This window comes from Pseudorasbora parva, chromosome 25, assembly GCF_024679245.1.
Source record: "Pseudorasbora parva isolate DD20220531a chromosome 25, ASM2467924v1, whole genome shotgun sequence".
Taxonomy (NCBI): Eukaryota; Metazoa; Chordata; class Actinopteri; order Cypriniformes; family Gobionidae; genus Pseudorasbora; species Pseudorasbora parva.
In genome coordinates this window covers 16,639,818-16,662,526 of record NC_090196.1, presented here as the reverse complement: position 1 = coordinate 16,662,526, position 22,709 = coordinate 16,639,818, and the positions used below count along the sequence as shown (strand labels likewise).

Below are 22,709 nucleotides of genomic sequence, written 5' to 3'. Positions count from 1 at the left end.
TGCCCGGCCGCCTCATAAGCAAGTGAGATGGCCTCGACCACCCACTTGCTCATCCTCTGCTTAGATACTGGGGCCCCTTCTTAGGGGGCCCGAAACAGACAAACAGCTGATCAGTTTTCCTCCACAGGGCAGCTCTGTGGACATAGTATCTAGTGCTCTAACAGGGCACAGCAGATTAATCCTTCCTGGTCTGACGTCGTGAAAGGAGGAGGACAGAATGCTTGAAGAGTAATGGGGCCCTGTGGGCTCGTAGGAACCTTGGGGACATAACCCGGCCTGGGATGTAGAAATCCCCGGCGCAAACTCTAGACATGAGGGCCCTACAGACAGGGACTGAATATCTCTTATTCTTTTGAGATGAAATAGCCAAAAGGAATATAGTCCTGAGGTGAGGAACTTATCCGACACCTCCTCCAAGGGTTCAAACGGAGGCTCGGACAAGCCCCGCAAAACACAGGCTAAGTCCCATGCTGGGACCCTCGAGTGCATAACAGGCCTCAACCTTAAAGTGCCACGGAGGAAACGTGTAATCAGAGGGTGTCTTCCCAAGACACTCCACCCAAAGGGACGTGGAAGGCACCCAAGGCCGCCACGTACGCCTTTATTGTGGAGGGGGTCAACCCTGCCGATAACCTTGCCTGCAGAAACTCCAGCACTGTACCAACCGGGCAGTTAACTGGGTCCCACTGGCGTTCTCTGCACCATGCTGAGAAAAGTTTCCCTTTCAGAGCGTACAGTTTCCTCGTAGACGGAGCTCTGGAGTGAAGGATGGTCTCTACGACCTCGGCCGAGAGACCTTCCTCTATGAGCCTAGCCCCCTCAGAGGCCAGGCCCACAGTTTCCACATCTCTGGGCATGGGTGCAGGTATCTCCCGCCCACCTGAGAGAGTAGATCCCTCCTGGTCGGAATCTCCATCGGAGAGCCTTCCAGGAAAGATATCAGGTCCGAAAACCATACTCGGGTCGGCCAGTACGGAGCCACTAGAAGTACCTGGGCCCCGTCCCGGCGTACCCTCTCCAGAACTCCTGGAAGCAAGACAATCGGGGGGAAGGCGTACAGAGGTAGCCTCGGCCACCCCTGTACCATGGCATCCAACCCCAGCGGGGCTGGATGGGTCAGAGAAACCACTGCGGGCAGTGAGAACTCTCCGCCGAAGCAAATAGCTCCCATATACCTTCCATAGGAGCTCCACCACTTCTGGGTGGAGTCTCCATTCCCCGGGCCTCGGCCCCTGCCTCGACAGGCTGTCTGCTTCCTGATTCAGGACCCCCGGGATATATACTGCTCTGACTGACAGCAATTTCCCTTGGGCCCACAGGAGGATCCGATGTGCCAATTTGTCCAACGGACGGGACCTCAGACCCCCCTGGTGATTTATATAGACGACCACCGATGTGTTGTCTGCACATGGTGGCCCCTGAGGTCGGGCAGGAACTGTTTCAATGCAAGAAACACTGCGAGCATCTCTAGCCGATTTACGTGCCAGTGCCGCTGATGTTCCTGCCATAGACCCTGGGATGAGCGACCACTCATGGTCGCCCCCCCAGCCCGTGAGAGAGGCATCTGTCGTTAGCGTTACGCGACGAACATGAGCCCCTAACACGGGACCCTGAGATAGAAACCCCGGGTTTTTCCACATGACCAGAGCACGTAGGCATCGCCGCGTGACTGTGATCGTGCGGAGCGGATTTCCCCTCGGGGAGAATCCCTTTGTTTTGAGCCACCACTGCAGTGGCCTCATGTACAGTAGGCCAAGAGGTATTACATTGGACGCTGCTGCCATGAGACCTAACAGTTTCTGGAACTGTTTCACAGTGACGGCCCGGCCTAGCTTCTGTTCTTTGACTGCTGCCAGGATCGATGCTATGCGTGTTGGCGATAATTGCGCCCGCATTATTACCGAGTCCCAGTTCACACCTAGAAAAGTGGTTCTCTAAGCCGGAGAAAGCACACTCTTCTTGGCGTTCAGCCTCAACCCCAACTTCGACATATGCGCGAGAACAGCATCTCGATGCTGAACCGCCATCTGCTCTGTATTCGCTAGAATCAGCCAGTCGTCGATATACCTCAGTATGCGGATGCCCTGCAGACGCAACGGCGCCAGTTCTGCATCCACATCCTTGGTAAATGTGCGGGGTGACAGTGCTAGACCGAAAGGAAGCTAATGTCGGGCGTAAGCCCCATCCTTCTTCGGCACGATGAAGTAACGGCTGTAAAACCCAGACTCCCTGCTGGGAGGGGAAACCCTCTCTATAGCCCCTTTTTGCAGGAGTGTCTGTACTTCCTGTACCATTACCAGAGCCTGCTCCGGGCCCACCTCTGTAGGTAGGACACCGCTGCAGGACCCAATGAGATATATTCGATTGACGTTTCCACTCGTCTAGAAAATCTACTAAGGGAACCAGCCTCTCGAGGCTGGCCTCTGGTGTACTTTGAGCAACAAGCACAGTGCCCTGAAGCGGCGGACCGGCAGGGAACGACTGACTTGACTGCTCGGGAGCCCCCAGAAGGGGGAGCGGACCACCCTCGAGTGGCCCGCGGGGACCGCCTGCGCCCCGTCATTGCGGCGGGGTTGGCCGCGCGGCCCCCAGAGGGCGCTGCAGGACAACGGGTACCGTAGGCAGAGGTAAACACCGTTTCCCTTCGGAGGGGACTACCCTCAGCGTCCTTTTGTTTCTCCTGCCCTCCGAGGAGGGGGCGGCCCACCCTCAGGTGGCCCGCGGAGACCGACTGCGCCCCGGCATTGCGGCGGGGTTGGCAGCGCGGCCCCCAAAGGGTGCCGCAGGGAAAACGGGTACCGTAGGCAGGGGTAAACACCGTTTCCCTACGGGGGGAACCACCCTCAGCGTCCTGGCGCTTCTAGCGTCAGGAACGCTTCGACGAGGCCTTCTTGGCGATCAGGACTGTCCTCAGATCAGCCCTGCCCCTCGAAGGCCTCGTCTGAGAGCGCCGCCCCTCGTCCCCGCGCTGAGGGGGAGTTCGGGTGGCGACGCTCTGTTTTTGTTTTGCCCTGTGCGAGGCGCTCGTACTCGGCTTGGGCTGCTTGATGTCAGCAGCAGCCCCAGGGACCTGGACCCTGAGAGGGAGAAACTGCTTGAGCGCCGCAGCTTGCTTTTTGGACTCCTGGAACCTCTCGGTGACAGTATGGACTGCGTCACCGAAGAGGCCTCCAGGAGAAAGCGGCGCATCCAGCAGAAAAGCTTTCTCCCTCTCTTTGATGTCAGTGGGGTTCAACCATAAGTGCCTCTCCGTGGCCACCAGGGCTGCCATAGAGTGGCCCACACATCTGGCTGTCTCTTTGGTGGCCCGGAGAGCTAAATCGGCAGAAGAACGAAGTTCCGTAATAATATCTCCCCCCACTGCATCGCTACTGTCCAGATCCCTCAGCAGGTCAGCCTGGTATGCCTGCACGATTGCCATAGTGTGCAGGCATGCAGCCGCCTGACCCGCTGCCGAGTACGCTTTGCCCACCAACGCCGACGTTGTTTTTAGAGGTCTGGTGGGCAAAGACGGGGCTTTAAGGGACGATGCCGAGGAAGGCGAGAGATGGCTCGCGAGCGTCTCTTCAACCATTGGCATCGCCCCATACCCATACTGTTTCAGCCCAGCGATGTTACTATAGACCGAAGTCTGTGGGCTGAAAACGTGGTATGATGCCGGTCTCTTCCACGATCTTGCCACCTCAGTGTGCAAGTCGTGAAAGAACGGCAAGCCCCGCCGCTGAGGCTCTGAAGCGCGAGAAGGCAGGAATCTCTCGTCTAATTTACTTGCACGTTTACTTCCTGCCTCGTATCTCTCGGTTGGCCAGTCGATGTTAAGCCTGGCCACCGCTCGCGTCAGAACCTCAACAAGCTCCTCGCATGCAGGGGACTGAAGTGGCGAGTCTTCAGTCTCGATGCTTTCAACGTCCACCTCCTCAGAGCTGGACAGATGAAGCACCGGCGACTCTCTCGGGGGGGAAGAAACCGCCATGCGTGCTTCCATGCCCCGAGAAGAGCCGCTGGATGGTGCAGGTGAGGGCAGAGATAAGGCAGCGCCCGTCTCTAACCCCTCTGCAACATCCAATTGTGATCCCCACGACTGCAGCCTCCGCTCCGCCTCGGCGGCAGCGGGACCAGAGCCGCGGGGAACACGAGCCGAGGCACCCTCCTCAAAGAGTGCCCGGCGGGAGCGCAGCGTTCTCAGTGGCATACGCTCACAGTGCTCGCAAGCAGCCCCCTCGAGGGCTGCCTGGGCATGCTGCGCTCCCAAGCAGGCTACACAAAGAGAGTGTGTATCCCCACTCGTGATGTAACGTGGGCAGGGATGAACACAACTCTTAAAACTGCTTTCACTCGCCATAATTCTCTATCTATTTTATTTTCTCTTTGTTTTGTTAATATATATGAAATATTTAACAAAAAGAGTGGAAAAGCTCTTCAATAGACAGACAAAAACACCAAATAGACAGACAGGTTCACACAGATCGCTTGCTGAAGGCTCAGAAGCTAGTTCCTGTTTGTTTTCACGGACGTTTTATAGCTTCCGGTCGATGACGTCATCACGCCGACGATCGATCTTTTTTCCGATGGAATGGTTCTACAGGCGCTTCACGACGCATTAACGCAGAGGCGTTCTCACAGCGTTTCGACGCAGCTCGAGTTCCCCGAAAGGGAAATATATAATTTGTTGAAATGATAGCTCTAAATTGTTTGCCAAAAATATGTGGTTATTGTTTAAACTATTGTATGGCATCATCAAATGTAACAAATGAATCCAGAACCAAAAGCAAATATGAAATAGGTCAGACCAAGCTATTTATTTATTAATTTTTAGCCACTGAAATGTTCATGATGCAGAATGGAGTCGCATCCATAAATGTTTGACCAATTGACTCAACCACATCAAAAGAAAAAAAAGAAAAAATCTATGGTGGGAATCATTAATTCGTTCATGTCTGTAAGAAATCAAACATTCATTTAGAGACTCTTTTCACAATCCAATCAAATGATTAGTTCTGTCCAAAATTTCCCCTTAAATATGCTTTATAAGATGGAAGTGAAATTTGAATAAAATGGGCTGTGAATGTCGCTACATGTTTTACAGTATGTGTTGTTCACATACACTATATTGCCAAAAGTTTTGGGGAAACCCCTTCAAATTATTGAATTCAGGTGTTCCAATCACTTCCATGGCCACAGGTGTATAAAATCCAGCACCTCATCGTATGAATTCAAGTGTGGTTGTGTGTTCATTTGTGAAATTTCCTCAGGATCAACTGTTTGGTATCATTACAAAGTGGAAGCAATCAGGAACAATAGCAACACAGCCACGAAGTGAGCAGAAGTCCCCAACTTTCTTCAGAGTCAATAGCTACAGACCCTCATACTTTGTGTGGCCTTCAGATTAGCTCAAGAACAGTGCATAGAGAGCTTCATGGAATGTGTTTCCATGGCCGAGCAGCTGCATCCAAACCTTACATCACCAAGTGCAATGCAAAGTGTTGGTTACAGTGGTGTAAAGCACAGCGACACTGGTCAACATGGACGAACATGTTTTTGATCCTGAGACTTCCACAGAAGATGTACACATTTTAAAGGGATCCCCTGGTGTTGAGACTTTATATTATGGCTTAATATAACATTAATGATGTCTCTTACTGAAATATGTAGTAGAAAACCCATGAAAGATCTAGGCTACATTATTATTTTTTTAAAAATCAATTTTATATTTGGACTATGGGCGGCGCCATTTTGCTTGCGTTCTAGGTTGATGACGTAGAATGGTTGCACTCGGCAATCAGCTGGCTCTACCTGTAGCTATTTTTACCAATTACAATTTTACCAAGTACAATACAAAGCAATTCTTGGTTTTGTTTAACTCTGAAATAATTTTCAAGTTGCGTTGTGGTAAAAATAGCTACGGGTAGTGCCAGCTGATTGCCGAGTGCACCCATTCTACGTCATTAACCTAGAACGCAAACAAAATGGCGCCGCCCATGGTCCAAATATAAAATCTATTTTTAAATATCTTATATTTAAATAACGTAGATCTCTCATGGGTTTTCTGCTACATATTTCAGTAAGAGACATGATTAATGTTATATTAAGCCATACAAGTCTCAACACCAGGGGATCCCTTTAATTTATAGACCATTTATATTACCGATTGCTATTAGGATGTGAAGAGAATTTCAACCAGTAAAAAAGTGTTTAAAGAAACATTGCCTTTCCTACCTTCAAATTAGCATTAAATAAAGCAATACAATCATTAAAGTAATTTAAAATTAAATAACTTTTAATTTAAAAATTATCAAAAACTTCAAATGGTTCTGAATACATAACAGGAGCTATGCAATTTCAAAACATTTCTGATAATGAACAAAGGTGGCTTAAAAAAAAGATTTAAATTATTTTGAGCGCTTTCTAATGATCTAGTTAAACTGAGGAGGAGAATAATTGATTAGAATAGAGAATGTTTCTCACCATTAAAACTGACGTTCCTGATGTATCCCAGCAGCTCCTTGCCATCTATGTTGCTCATGCGCGGGCAAAGGCCTGGATATCCCGAGCAGAGGTCCCTATGCATGCGGTGCAGTGCGTGGGCCATGGCATACACCGCGTCCATCACAAACTGCACCTTCCCTTCTTGCTCGTAAGTGGAGTCCCTGCCAACCTTCTCCAAGCCTGCAATAAAAGACGACATGAGTCCAGTGCACACATTTCAAATGTTAAAATCTGTTAATTTAAAAAAACAAAATGTAATTTCTTTCTAAACATGCCCAAGTCACTGGCTTGGTGCAACTTGTGCGTTCCTGGCCAGCTATGGGGAAAGAAATTCATTTATATGCAAGCTTAATTTTTTTTCAAAGCTTTTTAAAGGATTTCCAATGCAATTTCTTTTCTCCAAAGCATGCCAAGCTAATTCACACAATGCCTCAATGCCTGATGATGAATTCATGCCATGCTCTGTGATAATTAGTTTATTAGCGCCGATGGGAGTGACCTTTCCAACAAGGTTAGCAAGAGTAAATAACAAAAAAACAAACAACACCAACAACAGCACGAGCGCAAATCCACTGCAAAGACCAGCTAAACCTTTGAACATGGTAATTTTTCATTTTTTAAATATTTATATGGAAACTATTTGGCTTTTTTACATTTTCAACTTTTCTGTTTGAGCACAAAAAAGGTCGGCACAGTTATTCTCTTCACCAGTATGCACTTGAGGTTGACCGATTAATCGGTTTTGCTTAAGTAATTTATTTGAGTAGATGCTGCATTAGTGGAGAACAGCGGTATGTTTGTCGTCGAGGCTGAGAAGACTTTACAATAGGAAAACACTTTGCAATAGGATTCCATTTGTAACATTAACTAAGATTAATAAATGCTGTAGAAGTATTGTTTTTTTGTTAGATTGTTAATTTCAACATTTACTAATACATTTTTACATTAACGAAAGTTGTATCTGATAACATTAGTTAATGCACTATAATATATATCAAATATACTTGTAGTACTTTTTTAAATACATGTCAGCACTATTTTACTTGGAGAGTTATGTTTGTTTTCATTCAGTATCCATTTTAAAAACTACCAGTTGATCAATCATGTGGTCCAACCTTATCGGTAAAATCCACTATTGATCAACCTCTAAAATGTAGTCTTTGATTTTCTTCTGGGAACGTACACATTACAATTCCCACCAAAGATATACGCAACGAAGGGGCCAGTCACGGTCATGGTAAGGGGTGTGGCATTTTTCAAACATACTTGAAGCAGTTGACCAATCACAACACACTATTCCAGCAACCACTCAGAGCACACTGTGCTTTCAAGCATAAAAATCTATTAGTAAACCCCAACAACAAAATGAAGACTTTGCAATAGGGCATAATTGGTCTTCTTTAGCTTTTGGGGTTATCAGTTTCACCCACATCCATAATCTGAGTCTCTAAAATATCTGAGGTTAATTGTGGAGTGTTGATACTTCCATTTCCCCATTTATGTTAAATCCTTTGTAAAACAACAAAGGAAAGCTTTAGAAATGGTCAGTAGCAAAAAAAACAAATTAACAGGTCCAAGCAGAGAACTCAATCATTGAACTTGTCAGGCTAGAATTTATAGAGACTCGTTTGTAGAGAATGAAATACAATGCGTCTCTGTAGTGGACCGAGGTCTACAACTCACCTGAATGGGAATCTTTTACCTCACCAGAGGGAGCATTTACTCGCCTTGTTGGTTTAATGAATCACTCGAGTTCAGCCATATTAAGGAGATCTTGAACATAGTATCTTTGGAGAATGCTGCAAACAAAACCACTTAATCTCAAACAAAGACTGGACTATGGACTAGACTAGACTGTGAACTTGAAAAAACTGTAAAAACCCTACACTGCAGAAATTAAGCCAACAATGGCTTCCAAACAGGCCATGACCCCAGTGGATTCATGATGAAAGATTTTGCTTTGCTAAATTCAAATCAATGAATCAATCAATGAATCATTCAATCAGCCAGCCAGTCAATCAGTCAGTCATTGTGATTAATCATGTAACCAGTTGCATAATCGTGTGAGCCTTTATTCAACAGTCCAATAAATAAATTCATAAAAATAAAATAAATATTATATTATAATAAGGGCTAGTTGTCGTTCATTTAAGCCAATTTGTAGACTATTTGCATGTTTATATTAATTTAATTACTTAAATACAAACCTGATTCAAAAGAAGTTGGGATACTGTACAAATTGTGAATAAAAAAGGAATGCAAATTTACAAATCTCATAAACTTAAAATAAATATTTTATTCACAATAATAAAGATAACATCAAATGTTGAAAGTTAGACATTTTGAAATGTAATGCCAAATATTGGCTCATTTTGTATTTCATGAGAGCTACACATTCCAAAAAATTTGGAAAAGGTAGCAATAAGAGCCCGGAAAATGTACAGTTAAGGAACAGCTGGAGAACCAATTTGCAAATTATTAGGTCATTTGTCAACATGATAGGGTATAAACAGAGCCTCTCAGAGTGGCAGTGTCTCTCAGAAGTCAAGATGGGCTGAGGATCACCAATTCCCCCAATGCTACGGCAAAAAATAGTGGAGCAACATCAGAAAGGAGTTTCTCCGAGAAAAATTGCAAAGTGGAAAACTGTTCTGTGGTCAGACGAATCAAAATTTGAAGTTCATTTTGGAAAACTGGGATGCCATGTCATCCGGACTAAAGAGGACAAGGACAACCTAAGTTGTTATCAGAACATAACGTGCCTGCATGCCTGCATCACTGATGGTATGGGGTTGCATGAGTGCATGTGGCATGGGCAGCTTACACAACTGGAAAGGCACCATCAATGCTGAAAGGTATATCCAAGTTCTAGAACAATATATGCTTCAATCCAGATGTCGTCTCTTTCAGGGAAGGCCTTGCATTTTCCAACATGACAATGCTAGACCCCATACTGCATCAATTACAACATCATGGCTGCGTAGAAGAAGGATCCGGGTACTGAACTGTCCAGCCTGCAGTCCAGAACTTTCACCCATAGAAAACATTTGGCACATCATAAAGAGGAAGATGCAACAAAGAAGACCCAAGACAGTTGAGCAACTAGAAGCCTATATTAGACAAGAATGGGACAACATTCGTATTCATAAACTTGAGCAACTGTCTCCTCATTCCCCAGACATTTGCAGACTGTTATAAAAAGAAGAGGGGATGCCACATAGTGGTAAACATGGCCTCGTCCCAACTTTTTTGAGATGTTTTGATGCCATGAAATTTAAAATCAACTTATTTTTCCCTTAAAATTATACATTTTCTCAGTTTAAACATCTGATATGTCATCTTTGTTGTATTCTGAATAAAATATTGAAATTTGAAACTTCCACATCATTGCATTCTGTTTTTATTCAGTGTCCCAACTTTTTTGGAATCGGGTTTGTATATACTGAGAATACTAAACCATACTGAGCAGTTATTATGTATATAATTAATGCTCTTAAATGAAATAATATAGCCTATTCTGTGCTCAAAGTGTGCCACAAAGCACCAGCAAAAGTAATGATTATGAATGTGTTGAAAAAAAAAAAAAAAAAGCAAGTAGACATTTTAATGATTTATTAATAAACTTGTGTTTTCTGAGTCAGTGTCAGCTGCAAAGATGAAGCGCAGATGCTTCCTCACCAGAAATGCAACTTTTTTTTTTTTTTTTTTTTTTACATAAACAGCTTTTTTTTTTTGCAATTTAAATTGGTTAGTTTAAATGTAGACATTTAAAGCTTCTATAGAGGTATTTCTCATGTCTGTGAGGCAAGTAGCCTTTAGTAGTTTTGGTTCATTTTTGTGACTCACTCTAAAGTTCATGGAGATAGCAGAAAGCGTATCCCTTTTGTTTTCTTTATTTTGCGAAGGCATAACAGTTCTTATTATTGTGAGTGTACACAAATAAAAGTAGACCCAAGACAGTTTTTAATGATGTATTACACTTAAAAATGACTGAGGGCCCTATTTTCTCAGCACAATCTCAGCACATGGTCTGAAGTGCACTGTGCAGGTGCAGTTAGGGTGCTTCCAAATCCACTTTTGCTATTTTAACGACGGAAAAACCGATCGGCGCACCAGGCACATGGTCAAAATAGCAATGCGCCAACAATGCGCCTAACCACACCTCATTTTTAGACCAGCACGACCATGGGTGAACAGAGGGGCGCAAGTGCATGCACAAGTTTTTCTTTCTTTTTTTGCGACTAATACAATTTTTGTTGACTAAGCATAAGACTAAAACTAATGTTTAGTCAACTATTTGGGGGCAGCCCTATACTATAATGTCACAATATATAATTGTACAGGCAAACATTTATTTATGAAAACCATACAATTTTAAAAGTGGGTTCTTGGCAAATATTGATGTATCCAGTTAAGCCAAGCCATTCTGTGCAGAAAACACAGTCCAAACACACATTCGATTCCTAATCAGTCCTAGATCTGAAAGCTGAGGAAGTCTGGAGGTATGAGAGGGAAGGATCTTTCGTCTAAATGAGTGATGAGTGGCAATGCAGAGGACACAGTCCAATCATTAAAACCAGCATCTTAATTAAACTTCATTTACGAGGGCTAATTCAATTTCCCCCGAACAAGACCAACACATATCGCAGTTTCGCGGCAGATGAACACCCCTCTGCTGTGGTTAGATGGGAAAATTAGATAAATGACAAATTAATTATGGAGATTTTCTTTAATCATTCGATTAATAAAGAAAAGAAAAAACAGGAACAGGCCAATTTGGCTTCTGACAGCCTCAACTACATTTCCATTAATAGAGTGACATTATAGCTGCAGTTGTTCATCGTTTTCTAAAGCTTCATGATAAAAAGCTTCAAGATAAAATGTGTGAATTTGACTGATCTGCTGGGTTAATTTTGTGAATCTGTGAGATATCCCACTATGCAATAATTTAACCTTGCATTCAGACAAAATAAGTGTCAATAAAGACCCAGTTTCCTTGATTTCAAAAAACCCTGAAAATGTTTTGTAGCTTTAAGCAGCACAACTTTTTTAACGTTGATCATAATATGCAATGTTTCTTAAGCAGCAAATCAGTGTATTCAAATGATTTCTGAAGGATTATGTCACTCTTAAACGACAACTCCGGCAAATTTTTAAGTTTATCTTAATCGTTATATCTTTGTTAGTACAGACTATAGAGAAAAAAAAGAACTGGATTGGTGCTTGCAACACAGAGCTAAAACGGCAGCTTTGGGGGCATGCACGTAAAGGGTGTCTTTGTCCCTCTTAACAGACACAAAATGCAATTAAAATGTCTGTCCAACATGAACAGGTCCCTCACACGACAACGAGATGCGTTTAGCCACTTAGCCATTGTTTAAATTCACCTGTTTTAGTCGGCTAGCTGTGTCTCGCGCTGAAGTCCCGTGGGGACTCAGCGGTAGCCGTAAAAAAGGACAGTCCAGTTGGTAAGAGCGTCATGTGTGTGTAAAGCAAGATTTTAAATTACTGCACATCTTTCCTCAAGCCGGGTGTGCCCAAATGGAAGGATAAATAAAGTTTACATTACCTCCACAGTGGCTGCAGCCGTCTTTAATTAGGAATGGCATTTTTCTTCATCCGGCCCGGCTGTGTTGTGTCTTTATAAGTAAGTTAGTCAAGTGTTCGCTGCAAATATTTACAATTCGGAAAGGCACAAACGCGAACAATTTCTTCTTCACTTGTGAGCCCGATCGGATCATCACTCTAGTCCGGTCATGAACGAATCGTTCCTTTGAACCGGTTCTTTTTAGTGGACCGGTGAACCAGTTCACCAAATCGGACTGAATCGTTCTAAACGGTTTGCGTCTCAAATCAGTGCTGACCACACACGTTATTTTAGTTACTCACTTTCTGACATGAGTGAAAGTCCCTCTGAATATAAATAAACTAATGTCTTGAATTATATGTTGTAACTTCAACCATTCACTGAACTGAGTCATGTTTTGCTGTGAGATCTGATGAACTCACGAGCCGCTGATACTGAGCATGCGCGAGTAACTGAATGAGTCAAGCAGCGGTCCTCATCGGATCAGCAGTGCAGAATCGAAAACTATTTCTCTTGGACATGTTTAATACTGAGCACCGACGAGCCGATGAGCAGAGCCTCTTCATAAACGCGATGCTCTTCTCGACTTTCCGGCTACCGCTGAGTCCCCACGGGACTTCAGCGCGAGACACAGCTAGCCGGCTAAAACAGGTGAATTTAAACAATGGCTAAGTGGCTAAACGCATAAACGCATCTTGTTGTCGTGTGAGGGACCTGTTCATGTTGGACAGACATTTTAATTGCATTTTGTGTCTGTTAAGAGGCACAAAGACACCCTTTATGTGCATGCCCCCAAAGCTGCCGTTTTAGCTGAGGGGGGCTCTGGGCATTAACTGTAATAACTCCGTGTTGCAAGCACCAATCGGGTTCGTTTTTTTTCTATAGACTGTGCGCACAAAGATATAACGATCAAGATAAACTTAAAAATTCGCCGGAGTTGTCCTTTAAGACAGAAGTATTGATGCTGAAAATTCAGCTTTGCATCACAAGAATAAATGATATTTAAACCAAACAAGGAAGCTTCTCAAAATTCCATTTTGCTCATTCCTTTCAATCAATCATAAGCCACGGGAGTATTATGAAGGAGAAAAACATTTAATTAGACAATCCAGCTTCAGTACAACTGACTAAGATATTATGAAGAAGTAACTTGGAACTGCACTGAGGCCAAAGCGTGACAGATATCACCTAATTTACAATCCAATAAGGTTTTTGGGAATCCTGTCAATGTCAATCTAAAGAACATTTCACAGTAATGAGGAAGTGGAACGAAAGCTTCACATAGCTAGACGACTTTCATTCATTATGCCCTCGTTTCCATTATTAAAAATGACAATTTGAAGTGAACATCAACAAATGGGCATGTATTATATGAGCTGGTGCTAATGTTGTTGCCTCAATGACATATGAGAATAAATGCAATGAGAATGACTGCAGTTCCTACTGTGGAGTCAGATGCACCATTCCTTTTCCCACATTTGTAGCTTTTTTCTTCTCCAATTAAAAAGAAATGTAAATCAGGCCACGCATTTGAATAGGATGGTAATATTGCCCCGTTTTTTGACAGGATCGAGACGGTATGAGGGAAGGTAGAAAAGTAGAATGCCACATCTTGGAGTTTTAATGAAAATCTAGCTTGAAGACATTTTTTAAAGAGAGTTGTGATGGCTACCTGACTAGATTAAATCAGCAGACCACGCTCTATACAAATGGCACTTATAATTTGCAGCAGCTATATTTTAATGATCACCTATTCATTGAAGCTTTAGGGTGAGGGATGCTGATATCTCAAGCTGTGATATTATCTTCAATTGCAAACCCTGAAAACCCTTTGGAGATTTTTATGAAATAGCTAGTGACGTGTAGTTCAGCACAGGCACAACAAATTGTGCTTATCTTAACGGTTAATCATTAAAATGAGAGCATTTTGTGAAATGATTGTGCTGCGTAATGAGAACTCTATATATATTTACCTGTCGTTAAGCGACAACTTATCCACACTTCCATTATTGCGTACTTTCTTGTGCCTTGCTCAAGGGCATGATGGGATATGGAGGTTCTGATTTAAACCCAAAATCTTTGCATTACCACCCCAACTCATTTATTTAGACATACTAAACAACCTTCAAATAAATCACACTTTTCAGGATAATCAAGACTGTTGATTGCTGTTGTCACATGTATAGTCTGTTTCTGTTGTGTTTTGTTTCTGTCTTAGTTTCCCATCACTTATCTGTTTCATTGGTTACCCTCATTAATTCTGTTCCAGCTGTGTCCTGTTAATTAAATTTGTTTTGGTTCCCTATTTAAGTTCACCCACTTCACTCAGTCTTTGTCTGGTCACCTTTTGTGTTAGCAGTTGCGTTCTTTTGTGTTTAACACTTGTGAAGAGTGTGCTTATGACCAGATGACCAGTCCTACACAAAGAATGGCTGAGGATCACCACCTCTTCTCCATCCACCAGAGTGGTCGTCCTTTGGAATGGTTATGTGGCGGAATTTTGTGAGTTTGCCATCTAGTGACCTGGAGTGATTAGATGGTCAATAGCTGTTTTCAGATGGGGCTGGACGATTAATTATTCCATGTCCTTACTCTTAGCGATTGCTAGATTTCTATAGGTCTGTAACAAACTTCATCAATTATGTCCTTGATCTCAAAAGTTCAGATTTCATTGTTGAAGTGGTTAATGAGGACAATCGTAAGTTAGTTCCTACCCAAAAGCATGTAGGCACTCCAGCTCGCCCTAAACCCTCATCCTCCACATACCAGTCCATTGTGGTGGCCACTCAGCCTCAGTCTCCTCATTCCACTCTGGCCAAGACAGCCGCTAATAGACTTTGGGATTCTGCTCCAGGCTTTCCAGCTCCTACTCCAAGCCTCCTAGACTCCGCTCTAGGCTTCCCAGCTCCTTCTCCAAGTCTCTTGGATTCCGCTCCAGGCTTCCCAGTTCCTACTCTAAGCCTTCTGGATTCTGCTCCAGGCTTTGCAGTTCCTACGCCAAGCCTCCTGGATTCTGCTCCAGGCTTCCCAGCTCCTACTCCAAGCCTCCTGGATTCTGATCCAGGCTTCCCAGCTCCTACTCCAAGCCTCCTGGATTCTGCTCCAGGCTTCCCAGCTCCTACCCCAAGCCTCCTGGATTCCACTCTAGGCTTCCCAGCTCATTCTCCAAGCCTCCTGAATTCTGCTCTAGGCTTCCCAGCTCCTTCTCCAAGCCTCCTGGATTCCACTCTAGGCTTCCCAGCTCCTTCTCCAAGCCTCCTGGATTCCATTCCAGGCTTCACAGCTCCTTCTCCAAGCCTCCTGGATTCCTTTCTAGGCTTCCCAGCTCCTTCTACAAGCCTCCTGGATTCCTTTCCAGCTTCCCAGCTCCTTCCCCAAGCCTCCTGGATTCCACTCTAGGCCTCCCAGCTTCTTCTCCAAGCCTCCTGGATTCCATTCCAGGCTTCCCAGCTCGTTCTCCAAGCCTCCTAGATTCCACTCTAAACTTCCCAGCTCCTTCTCCAACCCGCCTGGATTCCACTCTAGGCTTCCCCAGCTCCTTCTCCAAGCCTCCTGGATTCCACTCTAGGCTTCCCAACTCCTTCTCCAAGCCTCCTGGATTCCAATCCAGGCTTCCCAGCTCCTTCTCCAAGCCTCCTGAATTCCACTCTAGGCTTCCCAGCTCCTTCTCCAATCTTCCTAGATTCCATTCCAGGCTTCCCAGCTCCTTCTCCAAGCCTCCTGGATTCTACTCTAGGCTTCCCAGCTCCTTCTCCAAGCCGCCTGGATTCCGCTCTAGGCTTCCCAGCTCCTTCTCCAAGCCTCCTCGATTTTGCTTCAAGCCTCTTGGGTTCCGTGCCGGCTTTGGACAAGCCTTCCATATATTGTATCCTATGTACATTGCCTGTTTCAAGAAACATTCAGTAAACTCTGTTTGAGCAACGTATTTGCCTGTCCCACCATGAGGGGCTGGTGAAGTCAAGAAAATAAGATGGTGGTTGGGGGAAACCAGGGTAGCAATGATGGTGGAAGGAGCCAGGAGCAGGAGAAGCCATACAGAGATCCAGAGCACAGCCAGGATGAAGGCTCGTGGCAGAGTCAAGAAAGGGAGGAGCCATGATGGAGACTTGGCTGAAGAAACCAGTGAAATGACCCTACGCATAGATGTTCCTGGAGGCCTGGGCAGAGTTACAGTGATGAGTGTCCAAGGTGGAGCCTGAGTTCCAGAGTACTGAGGTGTGGACGGTGGGCCTGAAGCTTGTGGTGGAGCCAGATGGAAGGCAGAGCCAGACGGAGGTGAAGGGGTGGAGGCGGAGAGCAGCGGATGGCATGTTATTCAGTGGCACAGACAGTTTGATATCTGAAGGAGCCCAGTGGAGCCCTAAGGATGATGGTGTCTGGTGGAGCCAAGGAAGGGAGGAGCAAAGGCAAAGCTGACAGGTCGATGGCTGAGATGGAACAACAGGATCACTGCTGGATGAGGAGCCTGAGGATCAGCTTTACTAGAAAGAGTTGGAAACTGGAGAGTTGAAAATGGTTTTTAGAGGGGTCAAGGAACTGGCTGCCCTTATGGGAATGTGGGGAGGCTGGAGACAGAGGAGATTAGGTGAAATCAGTGAAGAAACAGGAATGTTTCAAAAACTTGAACCTGGTCAGGACCAGTGGGGACAGGAGAATAAGGAAAGCATCCTCTTCCAATTTATCATAAAAAAGCTCCTTTTCAGTGGTGGGAATATGGGTGCCAGACCATTCAAGTTGTGCACTGGACTGCTTGTGCAGGCTGGAATAGTAAAAATAAAAAATAAAAAAAAATAAAAACACAAAGAGCGGTTTGGGAAGTTGGTCAGTTGCTCCAGGTCTAAAAATGTTCTATTGTGGTCCTTGAGACTGTTGGTTTTTTTCCTGCTCGAGGCAGTGCAGTTGAACAGCTGGTAAATCAATGAAGAGAGAGAGGGGGGGGGAAAGCTGTTCTTGGTCTGATATTCTGTCACATTGTATAGTATTAGTCTAAAATGTGGGACACAGGGATAAAGTATTTAATGAACACGGCAAATAACACCGGAGAATATGGCACACTACACATGTAAAAAAAGCATGTTACACGAGATTCTCCCTAGAAACTTCCTCTCCCTTTACTCCCTAGAGGGCGTAATTCCCTCTAGAGATTTCAACAACATCTAAAACCATGTTTGGATTTGATTTTATATAAACTTTATAGCCTGTACTCTTGTCTAACTTGTGTCGACTTTCTTTATCCTTAGAAATTTTAGGAGGAACATCTGAATCGAAGGCGATACTCAAATGAAACTAATAATTGAAATTGAATAATTAAGTTATTTAACTAAATTATTTAAACCATGAAGCTTCTGCTGCACTTTTTTTTAAATGCATTACAAATCAGATGTCTACTTTGTTTCTCCTAGACAACAAGGAGATTAGATTAAGAGCAAATGGTATAACTTTCCAGGTGAATCGGGTCTCTTCTCAGGCGGTTTTCCTGAGAACAACACCTCTATAATATCGCAACTGCAATTTTTATACAGTAAAAACTCTTTTCATGTAACCTTGATGTTATATTGTGTAATTTTTATCAAAATAAAACACTAAATAAAACCCTTAATGGACATGCATAGGCTTATGTTGAACTTTTCTTGTGCATATGGTGCTGTATTAAGCAGTACATGAAGTATTGAAGGAAAGAGATTCTTTTACGTTATGAAAACATCTGAAATGTCTGTGTATTTGACAAACATTGCATCTAATCCTCTTCATTGAAGCATGCAAACACCTCGCAAGCTTCACTACAGGAAGCAGAAAGTGTCCGACTTCCCGTCTCCCTTTTCAACTCCTCTCCGCCTGCATCTGGCAGATCTCGCCAGAAGCTTATACAGTTCAACACGAACACACCTAATGTCTCTAACTGGGCTTGGATTTAACAAGAAACCAAAGTCTAAAATCAAGTTACCTCAATAGCAGCTCAAACGTTTCTCATCAAATTCCTTCAAGATAAAATTACCTGAGCTATGCCTATGATGTATTAATTGTATAGTCTATACTCTAACTGTATCGTCTCATTTGTGTCCATGTTATTTCTCATTTCAGGGAAAAACATCTGAGACAAAAGTGAGAACTCCAACTGAATGATATAAACCATTAAGCTACTGCTACACAGCCTTAAAACTAATTTCAAATGAGAATATTTTATATGTTTCTCCTAGTTTCACTTCTGGAAGTGGTCGAAAGTAGACAAGCTCAGAACGGCTTAGACCCCTTTTACACCTGTATTTAGCATCGCCCACTTGTGATCAGATCGACCAAAATGGATCTAAATACCAGACAGTGCCCTAGATTTATTAAAAATCTCTTACTTCCCAGATGTTTATCTGAAGAAAAAGAGCACTATAATCTCACATGTCTCTTCTAGAGTTTAAGAAGAGATCAACGTATCTATCGTTAACTGTTTTTGGATTTACCAAGACAATAAAACCTGCAATAAAGTCAGATATCTCAGTATGAGCTTAACAGTTGTATCCACATTCTGGTACTCTTACTGTATCATCTTGCTTTTGTCTATTGCATTTCTTCAAAGGAATGTCATGAAAAACATTGGAGAAAAAGGTGATACTCAAAGGACTACATTAGAGTTAAACCTTCAAGCTACTGCTACACATTCTTAAATAAATTAAACAAGATGTCCATTTGTTTCTCCCAGACAGGAATGATATTAAATAGAAAGCAAATGGAGGCTTTTGCCCAAGTCTCCTGTTTTTCATATGTTTCTTCTCAGAAAAACATCATGTAATCTCATATAACATTCCTCTAGGATGAGTTTTAAAAGACACCTCAATAATTTTACAAACTGTGCTCAGATTTGACAAGACACCAAATTCGGCAATCAAAAGTCAAAGATGGAGATTTATCTTCAAATTATTAGAGCTATGCTTGTCCACGTTAATTTTACACCCTGTACTTTTACCGTATGCAAACTGCTTTCTCATGTGTGTCTCATTGTGTTCTCCAAATTAATATTAAAGTGGATGAAAGAGCAACCTTTGAGCAATATACTATACGCTTTGTCACGTATATAACATTCTAATCTGACAACATTTAAAGTTATTACATGTCTATAAATCTACACATTTGGTTGCATTATGTACAATAACAAATTATGATACTTATATTTTTAATATAGCTACAAAGAAAAACTTTTTTTGCACTGACATGCTCTATCTTGACTGCCAAAATAATGAACGCGTTCATGCGTACGGAAGTAAGTAGTGCCAGGATTAGCATAAATCCGATATAGTCAAGGTAACAGGCTCTCAAAAGAGGTTCAAAAAGATTCTCTCCATATAAGGATGTGTTCCACAGGTTACATCATTCAGAATCAAAAGTACTTGATTTGACAGCACACTTCAACAATACGGTTCGCATTCATCTCATCGTACAGCGAGCAAAAAAGAACAGAATGAGTTAGCCGTCCAATTCTGCCGTGACTCACAGGAGACATTTGGCAAAAAGCATGCAATTTTGATACCTCCAAGAAAACAGGGACAAAGGTGTACTTTATGAAATGTCTTCAAGTGCCCTCCACTTAACAGGCATCTTTGGCTTGCTTTCATTCTTTCCGTGGACACCCATTTACGCTTGCATAAAGGGCTCAGGGCTATTAGAGTCGAGGCAAGTAAGTGGAGCTCAGACTCAACACAGACAATTTGCGCTTACATTCCTTTTCATATGAAAGGCTGGGATGCAGGTGCACGAGAGGACTGAAAAATACGCTATTAAACAGGCTGCCCACACCACACGCTCTCATGTGAATTCCAAACATTTAAGGGAATTTATTTTAGAGGCTTTTTTCTCAGCGTGAGACAAGGGAATGTTAATGGGTCATCCATTCCTATTGCAAGTCTTCACATACAAACATACACTCAATACATCATTTTTAAAAAATCTTTTACCACTAAAATATGTTTTGAAAAACTAATTGCTCAACAAAGATGCATTCAATTGATCAAAAGTCACAGTAAAGACATTTATAAAATGTAATATTTCAAATAAATAGTTCTTTTGAAATTTCTATCGAGGCATCCTGAAAAAAAATGTTTGTACAAACACTGATAATACATCATAGGTATTACGATTCCAGCCTGGGTCTCCCAGTTTTGTGTCAGGACTTTTATGTTGAAGTGTTTTCTGTGAAGGATGCAGTATATGGAGCGTCCTCGTTCAGAGTTAAACGAGCCGTCCTTTCTAGGACACACAGACAGGAAGTATCGCGTTGCTATGCCCACACGTTCAGCCTCGTTGTGCTCTCACGCCAGTTATATGAATGAAAATTATTTATAACTTGAAAATGACTATGAAATGATTCTTGCCTTGACAGCAATGTACTGTTATGAATGTTTAAAACGCACTAAACACTTTGTAATCCTGTTTACCACAACTATCTGTTTGAGGTAATACAGCTTAAAAAACAACAACAAGCTTGAAACTACTTACATTTAAACACCACATTTAAGCTTGTTTGTATATCTGGCGGTGGTGCCATTTTTTTTCCAAATAATATTACGTTGTTAATGGCGATGCAAATAATTGTGGGTTATCCGCAGCAGCGATGGATACACCTCATGCACACTCCGAATTCCTGTAAAAGAAGGACACTTTTGAAGGTCGCATTTGGAGAGCCCTACTCACTTTTTTTAAAATGAGACAGCCTTATGACACATGCAGCCTTCGACATGGACAGTATAGTCCATGTCGACCTCCGGAGTACGCAGCCTTCCGAAATGAGACACAGCTATTATAGGTGGGAAAAAACACAGCATTGACCCTATTATACACCTGGCACAATGCGACGGCAGTTGCGATGCAAGCGTTTTTTTTTTTTGCTAGTTTCAGCTCGACGCAGTTACCATTTTCACGTCCAGTACCCACTTTGTTTAAATAGCAAATGCACTCGCGCCCATCTGTTCACCCATGGTTTGAAAACGAGGTGTGTTCAGGTGCATTGTTAGCCTGGATGCCAGCTCAACTTAGCCCCGCCCACAACAATCGAGGTCGGGAAGTTCACTCTGGACATGATCCGTTGTGGAGCAACAATGCTCGAACCAAAGCTGTTCGGACCAATCAAATTTGCAGGGCGGGCTTTATACGACGATTGACAGATGATCAACTGTAATGTAATCATTCACATCACCAACGAGCGCTTGGGTTGAATTTGTTCTAATCCTAAACGGAGAACTTCTTTGCATATGCATTCACCTTTACTATTTCTATCAAAAAGTATGATTGTGTTGGTAAGTACTCTGTGTATTCTTTAAGGGGTTAGTTCACCCAAAAATGAAAATTCGGTAAATAATTACTTACCCTAATGTCAGCGATCCAAATCATGAATCAGTCCGCTGATTCATAACCGTTCGAATCTTTGTTTGCGGATTGAAAACAAACACGGAAGAGAAGACAATGCTGGATAAAGTCGTAGTTTTTGTTAATTTTGGACCAAAATTTATTTTCGATGCTTCAAGAGATTCTAACTAACCTGATGTAACATATGGACTACTTTGATGATGTTTGTATTACCTTTCTGGAAAGGGACAGTATACTGTACAAATATTCAATGGACTAAATATTAAATATCTTAAACTGTGTTCCGAAGATGAACGGAGGTCTTACGGGTGTCGAACGGCATTAAGGTAAGTCATTATTGACAGAATTTTCATTTTTGTTGAGTTCTGTTGACAACTATACGTGATGTACACGTAATTCATGAAAGCGATGTGTCATTCTTTTTTTTTTTTTACTTTACGTTTTTTTTTTTAAACTTTATCTTTAATATGACTCAGGAACAAGCTGTCTCAGAGAGGTGAACGAATCAATTCTGTTTTCAGGACTGCATGCACAGCATATGGGGCTGTCCCGGCCCGGATCAGACACTGATGACGGAACTAACGACTCGAACCTAAAGACAGGAGAGGTTTACTAATCTTTCCAGGGAACAGGCGTGAATTGACAAAAGATTGAACGACTCGGATTCGGAGGTGAGGTTAATTAACAGACTGCATAGCCTGAAGACCCAGCTGAGAAATTAATTAATCATTTCTTTCTTAGTTTGGCCTTGGCTGCATTAGCTTATAATTTATTTTTTATTCCAAATCTGATCAACATTTGCAGTACTAGATGTGTTGGGGAATTTAACATAGTTATATTCTGCTGAAATGAAAGAAACGACTTGGAAAAAAGGTTTTGTTCATATGGCTTAATGTGATTGAAAGATCAGAGCCTGTACAATGATCCGAATTTTCCACTACTACTATGCATTGCTCAACATACGTCCCTTACTCCGTTGCTCTGATTGGTTGCAAGTCTATCCAATAATCCCATAATCACAGCCCAATGGAGCAGAATCAGACTCATATTCTGACTAGAATCTGATTATGACCGTCAGTTAGTGCATTGCTGGAGTGTTGCTATGTGCTATAGAACATACCTTTTAGTGGTTGTTAAGTCATTACTTATGTAGGAATATGAATATTCCAGCAGTGAGTCGACACAACAAAGCATTCCAGAGACCCCCTCTCCAAAACCTGAATCGATCATAAAACTAATCAAGGATGCCCCAACTGGCCCAATGACAACATCTCTCCCCCTTTACCTG

General features: G+C 42.9%; 1 protein-coding gene across 1 annotated transcript in view; it reads right to left on the bottom strand.

Moving 5' to 3' along the window:
* The window catches only part of grm8b (glutamate receptor, metabotropic 8b), a 264,952-nt gene that overhangs the window by 54,119 nt on the left and 188,124 nt on the right, over positions 1 to 22,709 (bottom strand). Inside the window, exon 7 of the mRNA XM_067435819.1 lies at positions 6,466 to 6,666. Coding sequence (XP_067291920.1) covers positions 6,466 to 6,666 — 201 coding nt within the window. The remainder of the gene's footprint in view (positions 1 to 6,465; positions 6,667 to 22,709) is intronic.